We start from the raw sequence: 22,993 nt of genomic DNA, 5'->3' as shown, positions 1-22,993 counted from the left end.
AGCTCCCGTGATGGGAATAGCTGGGAAATGGCTTTCTATCAAGTGCAGTTCAAGCTAGGTAGTGAGTTCCTATGGGCAAAAGCACAGTACGTGTGATTGCAGAAAGGAAGCTGGTTAAAAAACAAACCAACCAGCCACTCAGCAAAAGTGGGTTCTGGTTGTAGTAGCAGTTATTTATGTGCTTGTGATATACTGTAGGCCAAAGTGGAGTCTGGGTCTTCCGCGCACCTGAAATAAATGCAAATGTTATTGATTTGATTTGCTTTTCTCCATTGGTTCTGCACACACATGCCTCCTGCACTTGCTGAATGAGTCAGGCCATTTCTTGTCCAGGCTAGGCAGTCACAGGGAGAGGCTGTTACTGCTGTTTCTGAGAGGTGGTAGGATGGCTTGAGAGACTAGTATTAGAACATGCAAATTTTTTTATCCCATGCTGGTTCGAATCTCTTTCCGTCAATGCTGACTGCAAGTTGTTCCCGTTTTGTGACCTTTTTGGTGGCTGCACGGGGCACAGGTTTGCATTTCCAGTTTCTTCAGTGTCTGTCTACCTGTGTGTCCATGCTCCACAAAACACCTTTACCTTGCCTGGTAATCGTAGCAAACAGGCGGTCTGTGTGGGCTGCGAAGCGTGTTAAGCATTGTAGAAAAATGGGGTGAAGTGGCCTTAGAGGCCCTTCTATATTTCCTTTTCCGAACTTTTTGCAGGACCAGTTAGACCTAAAGCATTCATATCTGCTGTGGGTTTAACCTGCTCTTGAATAGCTCTGGTCTGGAGATTTCCAGAGGTGCTAAGGCAGGTTATTCCAGTGGTTAACTGTCTTTACCTTTAGAAAGCTGTTCCTAAGTTCAGCAATAGAACTGGATTCCTCCAGGTCAGGGTTAAGGCAGAGTTGTAAGGCACCATGTAGGAGCTCGTGTAGCCACTTCCTTGGCTGCACCCACTCTCATCTAAGGGCTTCCTCCCTCAGGACAGCAGGTCAGGTGTTTCCCACTGTGCAAACACAAGCAATGTAAAGAAACAAAGGAAAGGGCAGCAGGGCCATTTCTGGCAGAGGAGCCTTCTGAGATTGGTACTGAGAAAATGTCCTAGAGACTTTACCGAGTCCAATTACCACTTTATGCCTTTAAAGTGCCAAGTAAATGAAAGAAACTACAAGATCAAGCCGTGTTAGTCTTCTCAATCCCTTAAATGTTTGACAGCCCTCTTCCCTTCTTTCTCGCTTCCTCAGACTACTTTGAACTCTTAACCTTTGACGCTGCTTTGAGTTCACATCTGCAGAAACCAAACTACCCACAGCCATCCCCAAATTCCAGTAACAATCACAAAACACTTTCAAAGCAATGCTGCCCTCTCTCAAATTGATAAACTTTAAGCTGTCTCCAACTTTCTGAACTTTCATGCATGTACGGTTAGTCTCATCCATCGGTGCTGACAGGCTGCAGTGGAGCTTACTGGGTACTGCAGCAGCCGTGAAACAGCCGGTGTTGTTTCACACAACCAACTCTCCCTGTCCACGCAGACAACAGCCGTGAACACCAGCTGTTCAGGCTGGGCTGTACTGTTGGGCAGAAGAATACAGATGCCCGCAGCACATACGGTATTAGGATCACAATAAGCATATCAGCATAGACCCTTAAACAGAAGGGATAGATCCATGTAACCATCCCCAGGCACGGCAGCGGGACCCAGAAAAGTGGGACCAGGTCACTGGAGAGAAAAGCAGTGTCAGGAGTCATTCTCAGCTACTAGAACTGGGCTTGACTGCAGCTCTAGCAGAGCAGGTGGCTGGCTTTTTGCAGCACTAGAGCTAAAGACTGAGTCACATCAGTTCGACCTCCCCTTTAAATAAATAAATAAATGATAAAGAGAGATCTCACAGTGATGCCTGAACCTGATGTCTCATGCTCACTTGTTTTGATGTGTCTAATGTAAGTGGGCGGGTAATAAAAGCTTCATTTAGAAGCTAGCATCTTCACAGGCGCTGCTGGAAGCCCCTGGGACACTGCACTTCTGGAATTTTCCTCTAATGGAAACATCAGCAGATAACTATTGATAAAGCAGAACATGCATGCACACAAAACAGCCCAGCAACAGTTTATTTTCCTGGGCTGCTGGGTGTCGGACGGAGGTGTATTTAGATTCCCCAGGTTACGTACCCACCTCAGCTACTGCATCAGCACTCCTGAAATGACCTTTACGGTGACCATTTGGGGCAGTGCCCTGGAGAAGTATGTGGTTATTGTAGCGTGGGTAGGCATCAGTTCAAAATAGGCAAAGGAGTCCTCAGCCCCCACAATACAGCTGTGGATAATGGCATCGACTGCATTTCTCCCATCTGGGTATCACCCTGTAGATGATAAGCAGGCGCTGCTCTGTAACAGGCAGACCTAATGCTGACATTTCACACAAGCAGGAGATTCACCCCATGGACGTGTTGTCTAGGATATTATTTTTCAATTCATTCGCAGGTTATTCAGCTTCTTTTTAGGCACCTGAGTCTTCAGGAAGGTCTGGTTCCTGTGCCTGCAAGGTCTCTGTGGCAGCTCTGATGTGCAGCACCTGCCTAGTGTTGGGCTCAGGGTTAGCTGAAGGAGGAATCGTGGCTAGTGAGAAGAGCCCCCAGAGTTACTGCTGACCTCCCTAGGGTAATCTACTGTCCTTCCAGTTCAGTGCTAAAATCACCATTTCAGGTCTTGAATACAACACAGTTAAAGAACAGTATATTCTCCCAGGACCGGGGCGGGGGGGTCAGTGCTAAAGGTTTGGAGGGCTACAGCTGTAATCCCAACCTTGAGTTTGTACACTAGTCCTTGGCTGGTTCATACCATGACATTGTTGACCTCGTTTCCTGGACACGAGCACAGAAATACTGCCTGTATTCAAGCATTTTTAGGTAATTATTTTCCCTAAACGTGGAAATTGGAAGGCCCCTTTTGTCTGGTGTATTACTTCATGACCGCCGCAGGGATCTGCAACCAGGCATGGGGGTAAAGGGAGATTGTTTCCTCCTGTCCGCGGTTTTATGCATCACCTGCCTGTGAAAACAAGAAGCAAACAAGATGACCCCCGCTTTATCTGCTTGTGTAAGTCATTTTGCCTGAAGCCTGAGCACTGTGGGATGGTTAATGTAAAACTTGCTCATGCATCAAATAGCAGTAATTTACCTTTAGACTCTGCTTTTTTATTATTATTATTTTTAATTATTTCAAAAAAAAAAATGCTCCTTAATTAAAAACTCACAGATATGAAGCTTGGAAGAAATGTGGCCAGGACATTCTTGGATTACTACAGGCTGAACTCCTCGGTGGAGAGACCACTAGCACCTACTCCTAAAACTCGGTAGGTCAGAAAGCAATTTCTCTTGCTTTAGCAGGGCTGCTTTTTTAATACCTTTCATGACTAAACTTCAGTGCTACTGCATTATGGCTTTATAATAAGCGTGCTAGTCTAACTGTGCTTATTTTATTGAAATTCCATTCGGAAATAAAGCATTTATGATCAGGAAAGATACCTGGTTTATGTCTGAAAAAATATTCAGAGGATTTTGGAGATATCGATATCTTTCCTGAATTTTGTCTGCTGTACACCAATCTCACACCAGTATCTTTAATGGACTTACCCTTCATTTATCTCCTGAGAGTGAGAGGAGAATCAGACTCACTTTATTTGAAAAGTTTTAATTCTGGAAGGGAAAACTTTTTCAGTGCTTCAGGAAATTACTGGCAAGCCTGTGCTAAAGGCAGGGTTCTCCATCTTCCCTTGGACCTGCCGCAGTGCTGGCAGCCAGATGGCAGGTTCCTTCTGCCAGTCCAGCTGGGACCCTTTACCTGCGGACCCCGTCTCACCGTAAGTCCTTACTCCAGCTTTACAACCAGTTCACTGGATGTTTGTCCAAAAGGAAGTCTTCTTGGACATGAAGTAAAGCACTGGTGAGCAATGCACAAAGGTGTGAACAGAGGGTTTGAAATGCCCAAGCTTGAATCCCTGCAGTGCTGCTGGCCTTCTGTCTGGTGTTGGCCAACTGGTGTCCTTTCAGTGTCTCTTAGCTTGTGTGAGGAGCAGGGGAGATACCACTGGACCGTTTGTGGAGAACCGTCATTCCTTGAACAGGCAAAGCTGTGTAATAACATGAGGAGGGGAGCAGAGCAGGAACCAGAGCTCCTGTTTCATGGGAAACATCATATTCAGAATTTGCCTCTGCTCTGAGAAAACAGCAATAATGCCTCCAAACTAAAAATTTCTAATTAAATGCCTTTGGGCCAATTGGAATGCTTCATTTGGGTTTCAACTCTTAATAGCACAACCAAATATAATTTATATTTTGCAGTGGAAAAGCTAATTCCCAATTGGCAAGGGAGGCAGCTGAGCCTGGAAATTCAGTCCCTTCTTCTCCCCTGTTTGCAAAGGAACACTTTCCTACTGAAGATTTTCTAGTGATGCGTAAGATGGATGTTACAAATATCAGCGCAGACCATAGAGCAATTGCTGGAGTTCTTTCTGCAGCCTTTAAAAATCCTCTCAGTGCAGCCATTCTGGCAGTTCCTTATATATGTGGTCAGAGCCAGCCTGACTGCGTTAGGTGTTTAAATGCCCAGCTTTGAGTCCATCTCTCTTTCTCTGTTCGTGATCTTGACACAACAGTTTAGGCTGGCGCAGGGAGGATTGTCAGCGCTGCAGTTCTGAATGCTCTTATCTGCAGAGACCTGCAGGGTTAGCAGAGAAAAGCATCCAGCATCTTCCTCTCCTCCGGAAATTGAATGTATCATTTCTCTCAGACTCCCAAGGGCCACAGCCTCCAAGGCTAAAAACCCACAACTATTACTGAACCTAATTACCACCTGACAGCAAAGTGCTTTTCCGTAGCATCATTCAGTTACCTCATCAAAAGGAATGTTTGTTTGCTTTCTTCATTTTAAATTAAAGAACCACTGACAGTGGTAACTGAAGCATTTTAATCTCATCAAATATCCATGTCCATCTCTATAGAGACAGCCACGCCAGCAGGGAAAGATACACATCTATAATCGGGTTGCACAGAGCAAATTTTTCTTGCTCCCCGACCAGAGTCTAATGGGGTGAGGGATCTTTTGTTCGGGGAGTGCTACCTCACAGTAAAATCCTAAATACAGTAAATGTTCACCCCTAAGCCAACAGATGTTTAAGAAATAGATTTTTAAAGATTCATGTTGTTAATTTCTTGACAGCTTTCAAATACCGGCTTTTCACTGTAAAAGTAGACAAATGCCTTCTATTTGTAACCTGGGCTTTGTCACCTGACATCTGATCAGAGCTTGTATATATATAAAATGTATATCAATGAAATGAAATTGTTCTTTGAAGCTGTCGTGTTAACTGCAAACCTGTCCAAAACAAAATCTTGCAAACTGCTGGGAAGCAGAAGGGAGATGGCTGTGGCTTTAAATATGCCTTGGCTAGGCAGTGGCACTAGGAAAGGATTGGAATATGTAAAATGATACTAAATATCTGTGTAATCAGGACTAATTATATGGCATGGTTATTAGCTTGAAACAGGACATGTTGTGCCCACAGTTTATGAAAATATATTAAAACATTACCAGATTCCACATACTCATTGAAAGAAAGCTGCAGAGTTAATAAACGTGTAAGGGACAACTAATTGGCTGCTTTGTCCCAGCCTACTACAGGCAGAACAATTTCTGTTTGAGGGAATTAGTGCAGCCAAAATGTGTTGTAACGATAGCCCTGGAAACAGTAACAACCTGCAACACTTCCAGAGCGCATCTGATTGAAAGATCTTAAAGAAGGCAATGTTTATGTTGGTATCACCACGTTGCAGAGAAGGAAATTGAGGCACAGAAAGGGAGAGACGGTCCCGAGAGTCAGAAATATGTCTTAGTAGGGTGTATAGTCCACACAGTCAGGCTGTCTGGCAACAGTCATCCTAAAGCATAGGCAATGCGGGCAGTTCAGTGGGAACTGAATTAGGATCATCTGGAGCAGCAGGCAAGAACTCATGCAACAGCTCCGGTGACAGAACCAAGACTGAGGCTGGGGCTAGGGTACCCTCTGCTGTCCCGTATACTTGTGCAGCTTATTTCAAGAGGTAAAGAGAAATAGCTATATCTGTATAAGGTGCTTACGTGCCTGTAAGAGAATCCAACTGCTCGGCTGGACCTGTGGTTAAATTCCACCTGCCCTTGTCTACAGAAGCCCCTGGGACAAGTGTCACCTGTAGATGGGGCCTTCAGTTCCTCGCTGTGGAGCCGTGCCCACCACCCTCCCAGGAGTCAGGCTCCACGGACTTCCCAAGAGGCCGCCATGAAGTGAGGTCAGGGCTGGAGCCCTCAACTACTTGCTGAGCCTGCCGGTGGCGGGGCAGTAGGAATGCTGTGTTTTGTCCCCGAGTGGATGGTTGCTAGAAACTAATGTTGAACCCATCGTTGTGGTGGTCATCTCTGAAGGGTTGGGGTGAGCTTTGGTGCACCTAACTCTGCACTGGGCAATCCTGTGCCCTCCCAACATGTCCTCACCAGCAAGAAGAGGTGTTCACAGTTGCAGGCCATAGACATCAAGCTTAGAAGCTTCTGCTCCTCTGTAACCAAAGGAATCTCTGGGCAAACCTCAAGTCCCCAAGTAGCTCAGATCCCTGAAAAGACCTCTGGACTGTGCACTGACTCTGTAGAGAGGCTAGACATGAAAATGAAATGCTTAAAGAGGTTTTTTTAGCACTGTCTTTACTTCTTACAACAGTTCTGTCTTTATCCCCTCCCTGTCCAGCGTGGTTATTCTCCCGTGCACCTTCCCTCCCACCACAGCTCATCCAGTCCCTCCCAGACCCCTTCAGCCCCTTCCTTCTGGCGGAGCTTACTCCAGCCTTCCCCCAGTTTCCCCAGAAGCCCAGTCCAGTGGATATACAGGGTTTCCCACAGCCTGCAAGGGAAGGTCAGGACTTGTTTCAAACAGTGTCCTGCAGTCCTCATTGTGGGAAGACCCTGTGATCCCAAACAAATTTCCAGTTCAGAAAGATAATGTCTCTTGTTATCAGCATGCTAAGCAATTATTTTCCTGAAGGTGATGTGTCTGCAGCAAGATAGGAAAGCATCAATGACTCAGCTGGGGAGGGCAGAAAGGTTAGAATATTTTCCTATGTGAGCTAATGAATTAAAAGCCTGGCTGAAAATGCTGGACGTTTTCTGGAGTGACAAGCCGGTAGGCCTATGAATTTCTAACAGAGTAAGAGACCTCTGTGCTGCCTACAGAAGCTGCTGCAGAAGACAGTGCTGCCACTTGGATGCGCTTCAGAGAGGCTCAGGAAAGTCCATCCTGGACACAAAGACATCTCTCTCGGGTTGGGTTAAGTGGGCACAGAGCAGGAGGGCGCAGTGCAGAAAGGGGCTGTCGGGTGGCAATGAAGGTTCATGCCCTTCCTCTCCTCTTGTTACTGTCCTTTCTTAAGCTGCTTGGTAACCGGCAAATTCTGCTCCCACTGCACTCACTGGAAAGCGTTTGAGTGGGGCTCCCTTTGATGCCACCGGTGGCACAGGGAGCTCTTCCTCTTACCAAGTCTGTCCTGCGCTCGCCTCTTTCTACTTGTGCCAGAGTAAAGGTTAAGATTGCTTGGGTTGAAAGTGAGAAATGTCCCCTGCTTGGTAAAAGGTGAAAAAATTGTCAGAGATGAAGAGAAAGCAGAGTACAGCTGTTACAGAGAATGGTTAAGGTAGGAAAACAGAATTTTTGCTGAAAAATTAGCTAATGCCAGTCACCTTGCACTGCCTTAAGTCCACCCCTTTGCCCATATCAGTGTTGCTCTGTTCTTTGACTCTGGCTCAGCAGAGGAGCTGTTGCCTCTTTAAACCACTGACATTTTTTCTCTGAGAGCCACCAGTTCTATGTTTCTCATTTTCTGGACACACTGGATTTCAAATTACAGAAGTGCTGAGTGCTTACAGCTCTGACTGAGGTTAGGGGAGCTGGGCTTCGAACAGACACAATGTGGGTACCCTGAAAAATCCCCCCTGGACCTTGCTAGTAGAGCAGTCTGCAACTCATGTCTGCACCACATTTTCCTGTAGGTAAAACCCAGGCTCTCTGCTCGCAGGAGCGTTGGAAGAGAAATTCCTTCCTGGGTGGGAAGCTCACAGTTGCTGCACTGATACACATGAGAGAAAAGTCCAGGAGAAGATGAATAATTCTAAGAGCAGGGATTTGATGGCATGCAGAAAATAATGCCTGGGGCCACACACTGAAGAAAAAAAGGACAGAACAAAATATTGACTGGCCCTTCATTAATTGCCGTCTGTCCATCGTGCCCTGAATGCAGCAGCAGTCTTGTTGAAGAAAAAGTAGGCTGTGACGAGGTAATTAAAGACCACATCAGAAGGCATATCCGCCAGGAGGTTGAATTAAAATTGTTCTGACAGCCTTTATTCTGGCAATTCCTCCTTTTGCTGCTTGATTTTGCAGCCTTAATGATGATGTATGAGTTCACAGCTGCGTATCCAACAGGCTGGATAGGCCCGCGGGACTGTCCCGTCATCCTCAGAGGCGATGGGCACCGTCATCTGCATCATACTGGGTGGCGCTGGGGAATGTCTTCCTGTGCATGGGCACAGGCTGATCAGAGGCACTTCTGCCAGGACAGCTCAGCCTTTCAAGTTTTGAGCCCCATCTTGACACTAAAGAGCTGTGTCCAGAGGTTGTGTGGTCATACAGGCTCAGACCACACATACCATCCCAGGGATTTGGTGCTTTCTGGCATGTGCTGTGTGGGGGTCCTTCTGTCCCACTGGGTCTGGGATGTTCTTTCCCAGTCCACCTCTTCCTGTGTTTCAGAAAAACTCCTCTCTACACTTTTAAGCTCTGCCTTCAGGATTTTTGAGGTTTCACCTATATGTGGTAGTGCTTTCTTTGACCTGGCCATGACTGACATGAGAGCTGGGAGTGAAGTGGGCTGGGAGTGAAGCCACCTGTCTGCTTTATATAGATGGCTGCTTCTTGTCATTCTCTAGGGGCTCTGTTTGCTGCCATCCCCAGCTCACTTCTCCCAAACTTAAATCACTGTCTTGTCATCTTTTCCCCCACCGTTTTCAGTGGCTTAGAGGAGAGCAGAGTCTAATAAACAGAAGAAACCTTCTAGACCAAATTTGATCTCAGTGCAACAGAGATCGGAAATACTCCACAGCTTCCAGGGCACAGTAGCACTGCAATGCTGTGCAAGTGAGAGATAGGAAAATCGAGCACCTCTTCTGTTTTTTTCTCATGACTTCTCTCACATGGAAGGAGATGTTGCTGGCCATCTTTGAGCCATTCACTCTTTGGGCTTTGGTGACAGGGCATACGTATGTGTTAGTATAGGAAAATATAGACCAGTTAGCAAACTGGTTTGAATGAAATGTCTGTGTGGGCCAAACAAACTACACTTTCTCCAACACATGGGCAAGGAGGCACCTCACATTTCGGCCATACTGTGAGTCTACCACTGCTACTAAGAGCAAATTCAGTGCCTTCATTTTTTGTTTGGTTGGGGTTTTTTTTTGCTATTGCAAAATCAAACTGACTTGGGTCTTCATGGAGAAGTTCCCCAGAGTAATCCTGAAGACATTTGTAGTTCTGGCCATCCCTTTGTGCACAGAGGATACATGCAGGCTCTTCACATCCCCAGGCTGCTTGTAACATCAGCAGCTCACCCTACTACACCCCTGAGGGGGTAAAGCGACTCCCAGAAAGTTCCAAGGCACCAAAACGGTGCCAGTATCATAAACGCTACTGTCAATGCCTCTTGAATTGTGCAGACACAGCAAAGTAAATTGTTTGTTCCCCTTCTTCCAGTGCTGCTCCAGAGAATGGTCAGCAAAACCACTTACAACTTGTAGAGAAAGGAGGAAATGGAATGAAGGCAGGAAAAAAAAAAAAAAGTCTGCTGCAAAACTTTCCATCACCATCCTGGCTCCCCTGGAGGGAGGATTGCAACCTGTCTTAGGGATTTCACCAGAACCTGGTCCATGGGTGCCCTATGGCTGTGTTGCTTTTGTAGGGACAAGTGGGACCAGACTGTTTTTAAAAGTCTTCCTTACGTTACTGGCAGGGCCAGCCAGGGCTGCACTGGTGCACGATCCTACCAGCTAGCACAGAAATGCCACCTCGCAGCCGGAGCCTGCAGACTGTCTTACCTGGCTCCCTGCATGTTCAAACAGTGCGAAGCTCATATGAGCGTCTAAAAAAACCCCTTGCTTTATCCTCCCACGCTGGCCAGTGCTTCTTTAAAAGGAAAATCTAAAAAAACCAAAACCAAACAAACTGCTGAGGAGTCAAACAACTTCAATCTGACTTCGAGGGCCGTAAATTGTATTAGAAATGGGAGCACTACTATGGTTTAAAGGCAAATTATATGTTTCGCCTCAAAAATTAATTTTTGTTTTTTCCCCCTTCTCTATTGGTAATTATAATCTGTCAGCTCCCTCCCACACACGTCTGCACGTTTTATGCAACTCTTGATACTTCTAGCTGTCGTTAAAGAAAACCTTTCAGGTTTTAAATGGTGACACATTTGCGTGGGTTCAATGAAAAGGATCCATTTGCAGTTTGGGGAGATTTGCAGTGCTTGGCCAGCCCCCAGCAGAGGGCTCACCAAAATACCACATTACAACAATTACCTTGTCAAGCACTTGGGAACTAGAGTGCTGGCTGAAAGGATTTTACCCTGGATTTAAGCGTGCACACGCAAACAGCCAAATACACCTCCAGCTTGGTCCTGCTTTCAGATGGTCCCTGAACAGAGGGTGTGTAAAAATACTTCAGGACTAGCCCGGGGAGCCAGTGTGCCTGACAGGTGGCCCAGCAGGAGAAAATAATCTGCATTGCTGCATGAAGTAGATTGGGTCCATGTTAACAATCCCTTTCAAACCGAAGGTGCTGTCAGCTGATTTAATTTAATTTACTCTACCTTAATTTACTTTTAGAAATGAGCTAAATGAATAAATTGAATTATGGCTACTTTAACTCTGAAGGAGCATATCCACATAGGAGCTTACTGTGGTTTCACTAATCAGCTTTACATTTACACCCTAAATGTATTTGGATTAGCTCTCACAGGCATCCTCTTATAGACATGCCTGGAGATACCCACCTGCTTTCCTTTTCTTTCCTTGGGCTTGTTGCTTTGAGGAAGCCAGGGCTCGGTAAGCAGATTTACAGCATCTGTGTTATTTCATGCCTCACCCCTGTCTGGACTTTCTCTGTATTTCTAAAGAGCAGGACAGAGCACTTTGCTCTGAAAGCAGAGACAGCTGCTCTGTGTAGGATGGGTTGATATGGGTAATGTCAGATGAACGTAGCACGTTAATCCCAATATCATATTGCTAACTTGAACAAGCTTGAGAGACTATCATTTTCTGCTACATCTCATCAGGTAAATGAAGCTATTATTTTCCTGCTGCTCCTTAGGAAATAGGAGGACAGGAGACAAGACAAAACCTATTCCCATCCTCTCTGCAGCTTCCTGCTCCAAGGTCAGTAGAGATATACAACAACGGCTGGGTCTGAGCCACATGCATTGCTTGTAATTGTGGCTACTTCTCCTTCTCTTGTGTGATAATGTGGTTCCAGTTACAAGCTAATTATTCCTGCCTCTGTGAACTGTCTCCTTGGTGAAGCAGATGTGCCTTGCTGCAGTGAGCTGGGGAAGGAGGCCAGAAACTGAGGGATGGATGACAAGTAGCAGGATCCCTTCTGTGGCAGAGGGAGAGACAGCTGCAAACTCTCCTGGGGAGCAGGCTCGAATATGATGCCTTCTCTAGAAGCAGCATGGACCAGCCCCCGCATTCCGAAACATAGGGCCACAGGGTATGGACCTGATGAGATTTCCAGATAGTGCTGGGATTCTCCATCCACCGCATTATTGGGGTTTGTATGGCCCAGAAATAATAAGCTGCTGTAATAGGTGGGTGGTCATCTGGCAAGCGTGAATTTGTGCTCACTTTCTGGAAATAGGCACTGGTGACTGCTTGGGAAAAAAAAAAAAAAAAAAATCAAGCCTGTGGTAATGGCTGAGGATTTCTGACCTTTGCTCTAACATTTCAAATTTGTTTTTATTGCTTCTAATTGGCCTTGCTTTGGAGCATGCACATTATCTAACTGCCAGGGCACTGGCTGTCATTATCTGCTGGGCCATTTGATTTGTGTTTTTTATGTTTGAAACTTGTCAGACATTCCCAGAAAATACTGCGCTCCCCTTGCAGTGTCAAATATGGGCCTGGTTAATTGTGCATCCCTGAGAGAGAAGCATTTGAAGTAATCAGGCATTGATTGTTTAGCTGTGATGGACGCAATGGAAACGCGTCTCCTCTGTATGGAGGGGAAAGTGTAAAAATTAGATCAGCAGCTACATGACAGCAGCCAGATTTCTTGGTTTCAGGGTTCAGAGGTTAGCCATTTTCCAGCCTTGATGATTCATTTTTGATCCCACTCACGTGGCTTGGATAACTTTGTTTTCTCCTCCCTTTGCAATTTAAACACAAATTTTCTTCTATTTTGGCCCTCTTTAATACACCAGCTGCAAAATCACTAATTCAAATCTGTTGCTCCCCACCTCAACTTGCTTCACCGGATGGAAACAAAAGCCAAGAAATACGTGTGTGAAAGAGCTCTAAATGCCACAGTGGCACAAGTCTGCCTATGGCGGTGGCTTTCTAAAGTTCATCTAAAACATTAGCCTGGTTTGATTCATTTTAAGACCTTTAAGGTTTCCTAACAAATAGAAATCCAGATACAGTTGGTTTTGATGTGAACACGTACACTACACTTGGAGTAGATGTATATAGGGCTTGTCTTCCTGCAGACGGGCCGAGAGCGCTGCAGGAAGCAATAGGAATGGCCCCATTTTGCAGAATGTAAAAAAGAGCATCACTGGAAACACCAAGATGTCAGACCTCAATGTGAATTATGCATCTGCTGTATTTAGATAGAAGCAATTTTGCTGTTGAAATCAGAGGTTGGTATTTTTTTCCCTTGGGGTTCTATAACTCAAAATTGTGTTGAGATCAAGCATGTAGTGGGGTTTTTTTTAGCTGTAAAGGTGAATGTATTCAGATTATTCAAGTGGTGATTTTTTGGATGTACAATTAGTTGACTGAGAGATGCGGTATAAATTTGGTATTGTAATTGCTATGCCTCTGAGATTTCAATTTGCAGAACAGTTTGCATGGCTGCAAGATTAACTGTTGTATGCGCGATGAGCATGCAGCCAAGCTGTGATTTGATCATGACTGTCTGTCAATTGGCTGTATGTCCATAAAAATCACTTCGTCACCAGTACCTGATGTGAACAGAGTGGTTGATACTCACGATGCTTCAGTTCAGTGGACGCCTGGATGGCTGCTAAAAACGGCCAGTGTCTAAAAATTCCACCTGTAAGTGCTGTTGGTTAGACAGGACTTCCTTTTTCTGTGTTTCCCAAATCATGAAAAAGGAAGGAGGTTTAAGACCCATTTTCATCCTCTTTGCATGTTTCATATTATATTGTTTCCCTCACTTGCAGAGAGGAGAACGGGAATGACGTTCATTCTCTAACGGACTGGACGAGTGGGTGCAGAGAAATCAGCGTCTGTGTGGAAGAGCCAGCCCCAGCGCGGCCAGGAGCTGAGCCCTGCCTGCCCAGCGCTGGCGCGGCCCCTGGGAGTGGGCAGGCAGGCTGTCAGCAGCCACACGGGCAGCGCTGATGCAGCCCCAGGGGATGGATTGACTGGCTGGCTTTCCTATGGTTTTCTGCCTGATTCTCCGTTTGGTCCACAGCTGCTGCTGTGTTTGGGTCTCCACCCGTTGTCTGGGAACATGTCAATGTAATTATACGCAGAACCAGAGAAACCGCTTGTTCTCACTTCAGCGTGCCTTTCAGGTCTCCCTCCCAGGGTCCTAATTTATTTATTTTTGTCTCAGTGTTTATCTCTTCAAAATACCACTGTGCCTTAGGTTGGTGAATGAACTGTGGAGATGCAGTAGATGCTGAATTGATGGCAGCTGAGACAGCAGTGAGGAGGGGAGGGCTGGTGGAGGTAAAGCCTTCTAAGCCCTGTGTCCCATCAGCCCCTACATTATTTCAGTTCTTTTAAAATGTATTTTAACCTCCTTCTCCAAATAAAAGCAAAAGCACTGACAAACACACACCTGCGTGGTGGGGAAGGCAAGTTTCTCTGCAGGTTTAGAGGGGCCCAGGTCCTCAGGGGTGAGTCAGGGTGGAAGGATCAAGAAACCTGGGTTTCCATCTCAGCTCTTTTCCTTTCAGTTCTCCCCAGTTCTGCTGCATGGCATTTGGTAGGTCACTTCACTTTTGGTAACATGGCTATGTGAACAGATAGGTCCTCCCCTTCCTAGCGTTTGTGTCTCAGTATGAAATGGTACAGCACCAACACCGGTTTCGCTTGGGTCTCCAGCTGCCGTAGCGAATGCAGATAACTGGTATTAGGGGGAACACACCAAGTGCTTAAAGAGTAGATCAGGCATAAGTAGATGACCCTCTCCATTTGTGTCCTGCCATAGCAGTGGGGGGTGAATCAACCAAATTGGCAGGGCATAGCGGGTGCTGGGGGGGGCAGGAGCTGTCTGAGCGGGCACCCCGAACGCTCACTGGAGCCCCTCGGCTGCTGTGAGAAAGGCTGACAGCACGGTTTGATTTCCTTCCTCGGGATGGGAACAGAGAGTCAGGTTTTGCCGCTTTTACAAAGGAGAAGCCATCAAAAGGTGTATCTGCTTTTACAGCCGCAGCACAGCCAGCTTGGCGAGGGGAGGTAATTCACGCTCTGCCAAGATAAGTAAGAGATGCAGCACCACGGGATTGGAGCTTGGTACACGCAGGGGATGATGACGGCTGTTAGAGCTGGTGCTGCTTCTGTTTGGGGTGAGCGCGGAGGGACCCCACGCTCTGCCAGCCGTCTGCAGGCAGGGTTGTAGGGCTGCCTTGGCTGCCAGCGGGCAGCCAAGAGCTGGTTCCTCTGGCTCCTGGTCCCAGCGTTTGGCTCAGAGGCACCTCTGCAGTTCCAGTGTGACCCACCAGTGCTGGTAGGGGGTTGTGAGGGGAAGCTCCTCGCTGTGGGATGGCCCAGTGCTGCCCGAGTCTCCGTGAGCAAGGGATGGTGCTGCAGCACCCACACCCCTCGTCAGTCAGCCTCTCACAAAAGTGAGGTCTCTGGGTACAAGGGTGCGAGTTGTGCCACTTTTTGCCCAGGCCTGGCTTTGCCCAGCAGCTAGACAGACCAGGGCTGAGGCTGTCCGGTTGCTTGTGCCCGTCTTGCTGTGAAACACAAGTGTGTCAGGACCTGGAGGGAGAAGAGGCAGTGAGAGCACTGGGCTGTGAGATGGAGGATTTTAATTAAGGCCTCTAAGCAGAGAGGCTATATAAGTAAATAGAATAGAAATGTTACAGAATTAACTGATAATAAAGGACAGAGATTTACTTTTCCTTAAAGTAGCCCAGCAGCACTTTGTCTGGGAAACAAGTAGTGAGACTTATCAGGAACCAAAGCATTACAAAGTAGGTCTGTTCCCCCAGACAAGCTGCGGGAAGCTGAGGAGCTGTTTCTGTGGTGCTGCATTGTGAGGAGCTCAGTTTTTAGCCCATGAACTCCTGGGGCATCACTACAAAAGTACTTAGTATTTAGCATTACTCTGCTCCTCTGGAGGTCAGTAGTTAAACTCCCACTGCTCTGCTAGGACTGTAGCCCGAAAGGTGCGCTGGAAACGCCACGTTCCAAGCTATGGTGACAACTAAAGTTTTGCATGACTGTGAGATAATTGGCGTTAACGGGTACGGTGAAATAGCAGTATCACATCGGGCTCTTTGACGGCACTGGTCTGGATGCTGGAAGCACTGGCATCATGTGTCAGGCGATGGGTGCTCCCCGGCCACACAGCAGGAGTCTGCCACTAAAGAGTTTGGCCCCAGCTGTGAACACCCCTGGCAGTGGGGGCAATCCAGTGGTGAGCAGATCTGTGAACCCAGCTGTCCTGTGAACAGTATATGCCCCAGAAGGAAATATTCACAGCGATACGAGGGCTGTTAATGAGAAGAAACGAAGCAAAACATTTCAGGCGTGTGGGAGCCGCAGTGGGGAGAAAACAGTGGTAAGTGCAGTACCCAAAGGGAAGCAGTGGGGCCCTTCTCTTGGAGAGCTCAGAGCTAACGCAAAGCCCTTGAAGTCTCCTGGAAGGACTAACCCTGCTCTGGCCAGAGGAGGATGGGACCAGCTGGTCTTTAACCACCTCTAATTTGTCTCGAGCTGCCAAAGCCTTCCTTACAGATGCACTTCACGGTGAGGCTTTACACATGGCTTCTCCTCGCAGCACACCCCACACATGGCTTACCTGCTGCTGAAACACCACAGCGTTTTACAATACCTGTCCTCTCTTTCTCTTCCTTTGGCAGGAAGGAGAAACTGCCGCTTTTTAAATGCACTACCCAGCGGGGCCAAGGGAACAGCCATGCTGGCGGCAAGCCAGAGAAGAGGAGCCAGGCGCATCTGAAGGACCAGTCTCTCTCCACGCGATGAGAGGAGAAGAGAGGAGGGCAGCTCTGCGGGGCAAGGCGGAGGAGCACGTCGGGGTCTGGAACTGATGATGTTTCTCTTTTTTTCCTAGACAAGTATTTCTAAGATAACAAATAGTCCAAAGGGGGAAAGAGGGAGAGGGAAATTAGCTAGAAATTTTACTATTGATTCTTTTTTATTTATAGATGGTAAATCAATTTCAGAGCGCTTTTTTTTTTTTTTCTTTTTTTTTTTCTTCCCCCTTCATCTCTGGGAAAAAAAGAGTGACCCGATAGATTTACAGAAATCATTTGTGGTGGCTGAAAAGCTATTTGTTAAAATGAGAAAGCCTCCCCTTCCTCCACCAGCCTTGCTCTCTCTCTTTAAAGGGGTAATCCATATGATGAGCTAACGAGGGAGTCCTGGCTCCCCTGCTGCACCATGTGATGTCTCCCCTTTTAGTGTCAGGCTCAGAAGCTCTTATGCCAATTGCATGTGCTAGCCCTGTTAGCTTGCATTAAGAGAGCCTGATAAATAGCTTCTGGGAGTCAGGCAGGCGCTCCTCAGTGTGCCGTTTATCATCTGCTGCATGGTTAGGTTTTTTGCTCTTCTATCCTATCATTTGAGGAAAGGGATCATATGAGAAATGCTGCTGTCAGGCCGCAGGCATGAAACTCACTGCAAGACCTGTCTTAACAGGTAGGAGCCATGGTCCTCCAGCAAAAAACTGGCTGGGGTCTAGAAAGACTGGACTTCCCAACAGATGTACGACTGAGGCAGTGTGAGCTAGGGGTAGTGCTGAAAGGGATGAACAAACAATGTTGTGCCACTACTGTAAGAAATCCCAAGCAAAACCTCACCACCTTCCCATTACATGGACAGCATGTGAAATCTCAGTTCAAAGCCACCGTCACTAGGCAGTCTTGTCTCTTGTGTTGTGTGACTTATTGAAATATCTGCCAGTGATGTGGATTTGAAGCGCAAGGCCTGTGGTTCTCAAACTGGAGAGTAAAAGAGGGTGACCCTGAGGGGAGTCCGAGTGTCTCCCAGGGGATGGGAAGGAAGAACGCACTTAGAAGTGCCTCTTTCCAACCCATCGGAAGCCTGGGGAAGCAGCCTTGCTTCACTGTCTTCTGCTAGGAGTTGGGCTGCAACGGTGGCTTGGAGGATAGAAGGTGCCAAGACCCAGTAGATAGAGAGGGAAAGGATGAACTGGACTGAGGGTGAAGAAAGACATGTGAAACAAGACTGAATGAGCTCCTCTTGGTGTGGGGTGGCCTTGTAGAAGTAGTAGCCCCAGATGCTCTGTTCTCTAGTAAAAGACCTGGGTTGGTTGCTCCTCTCCTCTTTCCCAGGACTTGAGAACCATGATCTAGGAACAGAGTCAGACTCAGCTGGGTCCTTGCGCTGGCCTGTGTGTGAGAAGAATGCATCCTGGGGGTAAATGAAAAGGTATGAGAAAAACTGAGAATTATAGGCTAAAATAGACCTTCCAACTAACTTAAATTTACTGTCCCTTGTGAAAGTACTCTCTGATTCTTCAGCAATGGAGACCTGGCTGCTGCAAGGCCTGAGCGTGACCGACACTGAACCAAAGTGTGATCCCAGGAAGAACTGGAAGCAGCTTGGGTTGCATTCATGCAGCCAGGAAGCTAGTAGGCCTGCATATGTGCTCATCTGGTTTTGAATACAGTTCCCATATCTATATCTCAATGGATAGAAAGGAGTTCTGTGTAAGGTCCTTGAGCTCCTTTCCATACAAGTAAACACAAAGCGTGCAGGGTCAAGGCTGAGGTCTGTGTTCTGTGTCTCAGGACCTCACACGTACTTCTGGAGCCCCATCACAACAGACCTCCTGGGAGCCACTGGCACATGATTTCCATCCAGTTAGCATTACTGCAGCCAGAAAGAGTGAGCAGGTACAAGTCAGGACAAAAATTTGGCTTTGCATGCCTCTGAAAAAGGACAAGCTACTCAGGATGTGACAAAACTTGAGCTGATTGTGTCTGTGCTCTAGCCACCCGTTAGCTGGGCTTTCATTAGTTAGTTTCTCTCTGATAAGGGGAACTTGGTTGAAAACAAGAAAGAGATATCCCACTGGAGGGACAATTATTTAAAACACCAAGCAAACCTGATATTTCAAGGTGAGAGAGTTAAACGGTGAACGTTTTGGGGGAGAATAAAATGCCTTCCTATGATGAATTCCAAGGCATCCAAAAGGCACAGTGCTGGCTCTCTGTCTCCAAAAGCAGAGTAATGAGTAGCAGTGACAGTGTGATAATTAAAATGACCTCTTGGAGATATGGATTAGAAGGTACGCAGAGGGGGGATAAGTTCTCCTTTGAATTAATCTAGTGCTAATTTATGACTATCGTTGAGTTTTATAGGGTTTTAGTGGAAGACTTTCAAAGTTGGTTTACTGGGGTGATATTGTTCCTTCTGCATATTCATTGGAAAAACACTTGCAGAATTCCTCATTATTTCTTTTTGAATGATTCTCTATATACATATATATATATATATATATAATGAGAGAGTTTCAGGTATTTGCTTAGCTGCTAAAAAGTCTACTCTAGAAATAGGAATAAAGTGATAAAAGCAGCTGTGGAATGAGTGTGTTGTTTCATTTTCATTCCTTCCTCCTCACAGGCCCCCAGACTCACTTCAGTACTGAGACGTGGACAAGCGGGTTCTGGGAAGCCCTTGTGCTGCCCTGCTATTGGTTATCAGAGGCTCCTGCTATCGGACTTGTAAAAGTCGGTCTTTTAAGTTTAGATTTAGTAACGAGATCTTCCTGGAAATCACTGTCTCTGCTTTTTGTCTCCTGCCACCCATATCTGCCCCACAGCCTGCAGTTTTCAGGTCTTAGTATAGACTCAAAGTAGACTGCTCATCTCTGCCAGAGATGCTTCCTTTCTGCTGAGATAACCCAAGCTTTTAGTTGGATAGAAAGGACAGATTGGAGACAGTTACCCATATGGGAAATGATGACATCCCATTTGTCAACTCCCATGCTGGTAACCTTCTTCCCATCCTCTCCACCTGCCTAGCAATACCATAGCATCCAAACATAAGGTTATCTGCCAGGAGCATCTGCCTTGCTCCTCAGTTGGGCAGCACGCCTGTTCTGGAGCCCACCCTCCCCAATCTTGTTCCAGCTCGTGATGTTCAGACTCTTTGCTCTTGCCTCCCATTTCACTCCTGTCTCAGTTTGTCTCTGGCACGTTCTGATCCAGCCATAGTTGCCCCTACCCATTTTTTCCACCCTGAGATCCCGATCACGTCTCCTCTGAACCCTACAGGCAGAGTTGACTCCACAGTGCTTTCTTCAGAGACCCACCCCTGCTAGCGGGGTTCACCAATAAACCATGTTTCTTGAAAGCTCTCCCTGACCAGCTGGGGATGGGATCCTGAGCCTTTCACTGTGGGATCTTCGCTAGCCTGCGTGATGAGGGCTTACAATTTGGCGTGGCAGAGTGTGCATCATGTGCACACGCCATTTTACAAATTCTTGGGGAGACTATCATGGTAGCTGAAAATATGAGACCTTTTGCTCCCAGTCTCTAGCTCACTTTCCTCTTGCATGAGTGCCGAAGTTCTTCTCCTCCACCTGAGCAGGCAGATCCTGCTTCAGAGCCTACTTCTGGCCTGCCATGAGCCTCTTCTTCCTGGTGAAGATAAGCTATGTCTCAGACGTCAGTAATGTACGTTGTACACGCAGCAGTAATTCTTTACTAGTGTCCTGTGTCAGGTCCAACATAAGGTAACGCCAGGGATTTTGAAAGGTTCGGAAGTCCGTATGGGTCCAAAACTGGGCACGTGTTTATCTGAGCACAAGTGGAGGGTTCTTCTTGTGGGGAGACCTGAGCCCCAGTGCATTGCCCTGCCTCTTTCCACTCTCTGCTTGGGCACCTGGAGGGCCCTGTCTTGGAGCAGTAGCAACTTATTTACCTTCCTTTGTACAGGACTGGGTGATGAATATTAAAATGCCGAAATTAACTTGTTTTCTCTGCATTCTGCTCTCCTGACAAGAAAATCCCGCTACAAACCCCTGCACAGGCAGTCTAACTGTGCTGAATTGGACCCTCACTGTGAGGGGATTATATATTCTGATTGGGGCTGCGTTTGCAATTATTTTCTCTGCCACACCGAAGACCTTTACTGCAGAGCTGCAAACCAGTTATAGGAACATGAAATGCTTTGACTTCTTCACTAGGGAAACATTAATCCAATCACAGGTTATGTCCATTACAGACTATGGCAATATTGTATACAGGAATTCCCGGGAGAAGGTTCTACAAAAATTGGAATCTCTCTATAACCATGTTATGAGATTTACTGGTGTGGATAAAATGGGCAGAGTTAAAATTACCAGCCTGGCTATCTCTAAAAGACAGGTGAAGTCTGCTGGCTATCATTGCTTCATAATATTACAAATGGAAAAGCCCTGAAGTAATTGAATAACACATCTGCTGAAAAAACCTTGTGAACTGCTATAACCTAAAGATAGACTGCAAGGAAACAATGTATGTACAGCACTCAGTTAAAAGGAAAAAGATGCTTTCCTTACCTGGTGCAGGAAGATATCGCAAATGCAGATACAGATTTTCTCTTTGCCTCCTAGATTATGTGTGTGTGTGTGTTTGTGTCTATCTATCTACCTCTTTTCATATAAAAATAAGTTAAACCAGTTTCCTCAGCAGCTGCAGGCATGCTGCTGGATGGTAACAATTCATAAGCAGAGCTCACTGCGTTTCCTTTTGTACTGGAGGTTGCTAAAAACATTTGACATGGCTTGCAAAGGAGCTGATTTCTGTCCCCTTAACGTCTCTCTCTGTCCTTGTGCAGAAGAAGATTTCAAAGCCCTCTGCAAGAGCTGATTAAGGTTTTCCCTGTGCCTAGTATTAGTATTTAGTGGTCCATAGCCACGGGTTAATAGCAGAGAGCAACTTCACTGGGTCGCTGCAAGCCCAGGGCTACAAGGAAGATGCGTACTGATGTAGCTGCTGCAGCCACGGCCAGGAGCGGTCTGTCCGTGTAAGTAAGCGCACCCTGCGCGCACCGTTCAGAGGGGGAGGATGGCCCACAGCTTCTTGACTGCCTCGGTATCGCCCTGTAATGCAACCGGGTCACCTCCAGGCATGGAAGAGCCAGGCTTCCTGGAGCCACACGCTCCAGACCTTGCAGAGCTGACCAACCATCGCCTCATCCATTTTCTGGAGGTAAGCGCGCTACGGATTGGACTTTTTTGTGGTGCATGAGAGGAGATTTCAGATCAGATCAGACACAATACATCCTGCTATGGTTCTGCCTGGGCATGGAGGAGCACCTCTCATTACTCATGTTCTTGCCCATCTGGTAGCGCTGAGCAGAGATCCAAGGGCACCTGACACGAACTGCGTTGCAGCAGCATGGCTGTCAGGGGTTGTCATAGCTAGTCAATACAGGGAGGTGTGATTTATTTCACATTTCATGCACCTCTCCGTGGCAGACTAGCACACGTGGAAGAAAGATATGCTTTCGAGAGAGCAAGTCTGGGGGTGTTTGCATCCTCCTGTGGAAGGAACGTGGGAGGCTGAGAGCATCAGCACTGATGGGCACGGTATGTAAAAGAACTTTGAAATCAGAGTCTTTTTTTTTTTTTTATGAAGTTGTTCATTAAAGAAGTTCTTCATCATTGAAAATGTTTAAAAAAATCCAAGTTTATGAAATACGAAAATGCTGCTTTTCCAGTAAGGCTTGAAATTTACTGTCTGGAAGCAGTGGGAGCAGAAACTATCCAACTCTAACTTAAGCTGCAGTATCAATAGCCTGGGTATACAAAAGAAGATTTTTCTTAACAGTTAGTGTTTGGAAGAAAAAAGTACTAGAGCAAGTTATGCCATTGGGGATGAAGTCTTTCTCACAGTCATAAGGGAATCAATATCCTCCTGTGATCCCCCATTACATACACAAAACTATACTGAGTATAAAGAGTCCCCTGTTCATTTTGCACATTTAGGGCTGTTACCCCTGGTACTTTCAGCCAAAGCAGCCTGAACAAATGCTGAGGATTTGTACATTTCCCTTTGGTGCTAGGTGAAGGTGGGGGATTTGGGGGGGCTTCGCTCCCCGTGTGTACCACTAAGACTGTTCTGTAGCATTTATGTCCTATTTTAAAGCTGGATGAAGACATTTCCAGAGGTGTAACTTCTTTAGGTCCTAAATGTTACCCATGTTGTGCGATGCAGTTGCGAGATGCGCCTTTACAGAGCCATGCTGCCACAAATGAGGAGGCCGCTTGCTGGTGTTTACAGTGCTGAATGCAGAGCGTAGTCCTGCAGGGAGACGGTGTGCTCTTGGCCGGGAAGCTGTTTTCTGGCAAATCCATGTTGTACTTAGCACTTCCATTTCTTTCTCCCCCAAGGCAGATTCCTATTCCCTCTCGGTCCGTCACAGCCCTGTCACACTCCCAAAGAGTTTGAGCAGCTGATCCTGAGCCACCAAGTGGAAAATA

At 46.7% G+C, this 22,993-nt stretch overlaps 1 protein-coding gene across 2 annotated transcripts in view; it reads left to right on the top strand.

Annotated features, from left to right (window-relative positions):
* Nucleotides 1-19,098, top strand: part of BEND5 (BEN domain containing 5) — a 979,469-nt gene extending 960,371 nt beyond the window's left edge. For both annotated transcript variants that reach the window (XM_030032521.2, XM_030032519.2), the window contains exons 12-13: nucleotides 3,244-3,340; nucleotides 16,398-19,098. In XM_030032521.2, coding sequence (XP_029888381.1) covers nucleotides 3,244-3,340; nucleotides 16,398-16,521 — 221 coding nt within the window. In that variant the 3' untranslated portion in view covers nucleotides 16,522-19,098. The remainder of the gene's footprint in view (nucleotides 1-3,243; nucleotides 3,341-16,397) is intronic.
* The last annotated feature ends 3,895 nt before the right edge of the window (nucleotides 19,099-22,993 follow it).

This window comes from Aquila chrysaetos, chromosome 12, assembly GCF_900496995.4.
Source record: "Aquila chrysaetos chrysaetos chromosome 12, bAquChr1.4, whole genome shotgun sequence".
In the NCBI taxonomy this organism is placed as follows: Eukaryota; Metazoa; Chordata; class Aves; order Accipitriformes; family Accipitridae; genus Aquila; species Aquila chrysaetos.
Note: the sequence above shows the minus strand (reverse complement) of the source record. Positions and strands in the feature narration are given on the sequence as shown.